We start from the raw sequence: 6,000 nt of genomic DNA on the forward strand, positions 1-6,000 counted from the left end.
GATGACTCCAATAAAATCAAACAATTAAGTATCTTATATTGTCTTCTGCTGTTATCTCAACAGTGACCTGACAAACAACACGATTTCTTCCATTGGCGATGGTGCTTTTGATAACTTGCTGTCCCTCGAGCAACTGTGAGTACGATGTATCTATATACTGCCGACTTTTTGCATATCGCGTCTCTCAAACTTTATTTCAACTACAGTAACCACTTACAAGATCAGGGTCATTTTCGGTACATTTGTGTGAATAGCAAAAGATTTAATGTTTCCAAGATTCTTAGTACCTGAGGTATTTTCCGTCCTTTGTTTTGCAGTTTGCTTGGCGACAATAATCTACAAGTGTTCTACAAGCTACCAGATTTACCTAATCTTGTGACAGTGTAAGTAACTATAGGTCCAAAGCAACCCAATTCGTGAATATTGGTCTGTATTTTTAGTATTTAAATTTGTTGTTTGTCCTTTCTTTTATACACACCTGTCAGCCCATTCAAGCAGTATATCTTCAGCTGGTGTCTCAACAATTTGTTTCTTTTTAATCAGTGACATTTCCAAAAACGAAATTGAGTTTGTGGAGGAGAATGCCTTCAGCATACTTGCTACGAATGAGACATTCCTGTAAGTATTGCATTTACATTTGATTTTCTAGCATGTCAAAATTTAAACATTTAGACGTATCTATTGTAGGAATTCATCTGTTTAAACGCCGTACGCTATTGCTTATATTGTTGATAGCTAAGAATTCTAGAAAGCTAAAGCTAAAGCTAAAGTTGTCATGCATCACATTGTGATGCGTAGGCCCGGCACCCATCTCCGTTTCTAAGCCCTGGAGTCACAGCAGGGAGCCAGTCCACCGGTAGTGAAGTGTGTTTAGCTTCCATACTCTTCCTTTTTGCACAGAAAGTAGTATGTACCATTTTAAGAGTCTTTGGTGTGATCCGGCTACAACATCCAGTCTTCCTTGAAAGCAGCCTCCTAAAGATCTGTGCATTGTGTCTACCTTTAAATCATAAGAACATGGACCCTTGCTGTTCCCGTGCCACGTATGGCTATATTAGACCTATAGATAACCAAAATTGTACCATGGTGAATGTATGTTACAGGTACTTGACCGGTAACCCGCTGGCCTGCAGCTGCTCATTCTATAAAACCATGAGGAATCTGAGCACAACGATATTTGGAGGAAGCTGCTCAACACCTGAACAACTGATCAACATAACGTTTGACAGCTCCGGCGACTCCAGCAACTACTTTGCGAACTTTGATTCCTCAGACTTTCTTTGTGGTAAGTAAAACAAATACTACAATGTTACAAGCCTTAATGTGAACTTTTCTACAGAAGAATATGCAATTAGTAATTGGTATGCTAACAATACAGACATCTCTTACAATGTAGCAAATATTTCAAAGGTTTGAGCTGTTGCTATTTCGCTTGACCAATGTGATACGTTGTTGACCTTTGCCAAATATTTTCACAATTTTTCTTTGTAGCTCCAACGAATGTACACGCGGTCGCAGAAAGCAATAGAGAAATCAGTGTGTCATGGGACCACGTACCAGATTTAGATGACATTCAAAGTGTTAACCTCACCAATGCGACAATGGGAGTCATCAATGGAACGGAAACCAACACAACAAATTCCAACCAGACAATGCTCAATGAGACAGTCAGCAACACAACGGATTTCAACCAAACAGCAAACAATACAACAAGTTTCAACGTAACAGCAAACAATACAACAAGTTTCAACGTAACAGCAAACAATACAACAAGTTTCAACGAAACAGCAAACAATACAACAAGTTTCAACGAAACAGTAAACAATACAACAAAAAGTTTCAACGAAACAGTGAACAACACAACAACGTTAAACCAAACAGAAACCAACTCGACCAATGTCAGCATTTGTAACATAACCAACTTCAACCAGTCAGAAACGAACATGACAAGCACCAATAACACCAATAACAACTGCTTCAATCAGACTCAAGCAAATGACACAGACATCAATGATGAACAACTAGATCAAGTCAGCTATCCGTGAGATGCTGTTTCTCTATACGTAATTTGAAGAATAACTGGTGTATTTACTCAGTATAAATTGACAATATTAATCTGGATGAAAATTAATATTTCATCAAAACAGAATGGGGTGATATTGACAAGAAAGAAACATAAAATTAATATCAATGGAATCTTATTAGCAAAATGAATTGTTGCATTGTCAATTGTTATTCAGACATAATGTCAATGCAGAATCTTTATATTGGGAAAGTGAGATCGACAAACTCGGAACTGTTATTTTTTTAATTCTGCAATACGTTTTCCCTTTTTCACTAGATACTATCTAGTCACCTGCACAAGTGAAACAGCGCCAACGATCAGCAGAGGCCTTATTGTTACCAACTTCACCATGTTCAACGCATCTGACGGAGTCCAGGCAGGAACTACTTACACATGCGCAGTGCTGTACAACCAGCTGGGTGACTTCAGCGCATCCAGCTGGCCAGTTACGGTCACTACATTGCAGGAAACAGGTAACGTTATAACATAGAAGAACTTTATTTCACGACAATTGTACATGATACAATGTATGGCAACAACTATTACACAAAGTACAAAATAGAGGTATAGGATAAAGCGTAACAACCTAGTTAACATAACAATAAGGGATAACATAATTCTTTGATATAGTATTATATTACAATGGAGTAGGCTAATCATCAGTTTCGGTATTCTTTCTAATAGCAGAGCAGTCCTTGATGTATTTGCCAATTTTTGTATTATGGAAGTTCTGACATCTAAAGATATGTATAAATCTGTTTGTAGCATCGAGTCTCTTGAAATCTGTTGTACTTGATTCGAGAAATATGAATAATTCATTACGTAACCTAGCGTATCTAAAAATATTCTATTATAAAGTGAAATTCATGTTCAATATATGAGTGTACATTGTGCGCCAATGTTGAACGATCATGATTGGAGGGATTTCTCATGATTTGTTTGTCGTTTGACGACAGTGAATAAGAAGTGTTAGAGACACAAACGGGCTTCTGGGATATATGTTTAAGTTTACAATATTTTTTTTTGTCATTTTCTACAGAGGACATTGACGAGAACAGCATGCAGGTTCCGATCAGTTACTATGATTTCAGGTTGGTATTACGTCTAGATCTATTACTTCGAAATACGTGATTCAATCTAGAATAGAAACTGAAAACGTTACCATGATACTGAAATAAATCAAGAAACCTAGAATGTTCTGGAGGTATCTATGGTATAACGTGTTGTTATCGGCAGGTACCGTGCTGTATGTTGTCACCCATGAAAAATGGACGTAAATGATATTGTAAATGATGTTTGATGTAGATGTTGACATAGTTAATTTTTGTAACAAATAGCTACCTAATATACGTACATGATTGATGGGCCTCTTAATACATATTTCATCTTTCATTAAACCAGCATCACCCATCCGGACTTCGACGGTCGACGGCAAGGAGAGTTGTTAGATCCAACTTACATGGTCAACCCATTTGGGGGATATCTGTCTACATCAGGTGCATATTATTGTCATTGTCATCAAACCATTCTAAGCATTGTTGAAAAGAATAAGCTCCGTACAGAAATTACTTCTTGGAAAAATTATTCGTGGCAAACAAATGCTAGATAGTAGCAAGTACCGTACATTATTCCCAATATTTCTTTATCGTAGATGACCCAACGCTGGATCCTATCGCGCGATGGTTTGTGTCTGTTCCCGGTGACAACTTTGCTCGAGAGGAGACGCTGGTTCTGACGCAACAAAATGGCACCGACGTATACAGGTCATCATCATTCGTCAATTGTTACTACATTGTCATATACTTTTAGCATCCTGTATTTTATGCATTTTCATAATTATATGTCATTTTTTAAAGATTGACTTGGGTTAAAAAGGATGCATCCTGAAAAGACCCATGTACATTGTGTAACGAAACTGAAATAGGTGCATGAATCTTGGAACCAGCTGTGTCTGTAATGCATGCACCACATGTGTTTACAGATTCTACGATAAAGATTTCTTCCCCGTGGATGGATTTGGTTATGGCTTTGAGGGACAGCGCGATTGCAATAACACTCTGCACAATTTCGGGTAAGTGTAGTCATTCCTTCCTTGATATGTTGACAAAATCCTTCCCTCAGATGGTACACAGATAGTACACAGAGTGGCGCCTATCCCCATTTCAATAGCCCTTGGGCTAAGCAACTTTGTGTAATCACTTCAGCAAGGTGGCTAGTCCACCGGTAGTGGTGTGTGTGTTCAACTACCATAGTTTACTCTTTCCTAAATGCTGAGTGCTGTGCAGCACAGAGAACGCATTATGTGTCATTTTAAAAGTCTTTGGTACGATTTGACTGGGGATCAAACTCACGACCTACTTGAAAGCAAGGCGAACACTTTGCCATTGTACAGGTGTTTAAGTCTTGACACGTTAAACATGTTCATGCAACATTCGTGTTTTCTCATCACCAATTATATGTTCAATGGAGGGCATTAGATGGCAGAAAATGTTCCGCAATGGATGTACTGTGGTGATGACTTTCAGCAAAGATGAGATACAGCAAAGTTTTAATCCAATTGGCTTTGATTTCCAGTTTGACAATTGAGATGTAATTGTTGTGATCTTTTCAGTTTCACGGCAGCTGTTAGAGCAGCACTAACCTACACTGGGAACGAGATCATCACCGTGGGTGGTGGGGACGAGCTCTGGCTCTTCGTTGACAGAAAGAGAGTGATCGACCTGCGCAGAGAAAAGGGAGACAAATCAGAAATAACTTCGTGCAGAAGGCTAACTTTACAGGGTTCTCGAAGCGAAGGTAAGTATGAAAATTGCCATGAAGCTTATTAGTAACAAGGCTAAAGGGTTCCAGCTCATATATCTGTGTTTTTATTAATGCAAACTCATACACTTTATCGTTGTGATGATTTTGAACTTATTGACGTATTACCATTCAATATATGCAGGGGGAACCGTCATTGATGGGGAATGCGTGATTCACGGAAACGCAACCGACGACACCGTGGAACTGGAACTAACGGTAATTCTGACAGAGATAGAATCCTATCTTATCTTGCATGTCGATTTTGAAAGAAAAAACTAGCCACTTTCTTTTTGCAAAAATGTGCCTACCTTACCTTAGCATTATCTAAACAGGATATTGGTATTCTATTTTACATAATCGGTAATATGTCTCACTTACTTCCGTTTCGATTTCATAACTATATGTGTAAAAGAAAACTACAATATCCTATGTTCTACTAACATGATGAAATTATTTTCGGGCATAATACAAATAGGTTGGAAACACCTACCACCTTGACGTATTTGTGGCGGAACGAGAACCGTGTGCATCTTCACTTTTTCTTGAAGTCGAGGATGTGGTTCTCTCCTTCCCAGTGGTCGACATTTCGGCAGACAATGTCAGCAGTTTCGGTGAGTTCAAATGATGAAGTAGACAGTCATCATTCAAAATCTGTGTATATGCAAAGAACCTAATACCTGTGACAGTCGTTTGAAGTAAAGATGTCTTAGCAAGATTTACACGAAATAACATTTTGGTAGAGAACCGAGATACGTCAATTCAACTATTTCTTTTGTCAATTCATTTTCAGCCACAGGGGCACCAAATATTTTCAACAGTACCAATGATTCCCTAGCAGCAACGACTGAAGAACTGAGCAACACAAGTATGCAAAGTAAAATTTCATGTCTATGGCAATGTTTAGATTGCGCAGTATAATACATTCATAAGCTATATATCCAGACGTATCTATGAAGGAACAAACCTAAGAATACTCGTAGGTATGCTGTATTTCTTTCTGGTGGAATTATACACACAAGGAAACAAATATCTACCGGCTGTTCCTTGTTTTCTTGATTATGCACTATGTACTTCTTAGATTTGAAATTATTTAACACGAGAAAAGTGGCTTACGTTTGTGAAGATTAGACATC

General features: G+C 38.1%; 1 protein-coding gene across 1 annotated transcript in view; it reads left to right on the forward strand.

The window, feature by feature from the left end:
* The window catches only part of LOC118424933, a 32,753-nt gene that overhangs the window by 8,435 nt on the left and 18,318 nt on the right, over positions 1–6,000 (forward strand). The window contains exons 20-33 of the mRNA XM_035833738.1: positions 64–135; positions 318–383; positions 544–618; positions 1,104–1,285; positions 1,492–2,041; positions 2,342–2,538; positions 3,105–3,156; positions 3,467–3,561; positions 3,717–3,828; positions 4,047–4,136; positions 4,677–4,861; positions 5,010–5,083; positions 5,343–5,478; positions 5,658–5,732. Coding sequence (XP_035689631.1) covers positions 64–135; positions 318–383; positions 544–618; positions 1,104–1,285; positions 1,492–2,041; positions 2,342–2,538; positions 3,105–3,156; positions 3,467–3,561; positions 3,717–3,828; positions 4,047–4,136; positions 4,677–4,861; positions 5,010–5,083; positions 5,343–5,478; positions 5,658–5,732 — 1,961 coding nt within the window. The remainder of the gene's footprint in view (positions 1–63; positions 136–317; positions 384–543; positions 619–1,103; positions 1,286–1,491; positions 2,042–2,341; positions 2,539–3,104; positions 3,157–3,466; positions 3,562–3,716; positions 3,829–4,046; positions 4,137–4,676; positions 4,862–5,009; positions 5,084–5,342; positions 5,479–5,657; positions 5,733–6,000) is intronic.

The sequence above is a fragment of the Branchiostoma floridae genome, chromosome 10, assembly GCF_000003815.2.
Source record: "Branchiostoma floridae strain S238N-H82 chromosome 10, Bfl_VNyyK, whole genome shotgun sequence".
NCBI lineage: Eukaryota > Metazoa > Chordata > Leptocardii > Amphioxiformes > Branchiostomatidae > Branchiostoma > Branchiostoma floridae.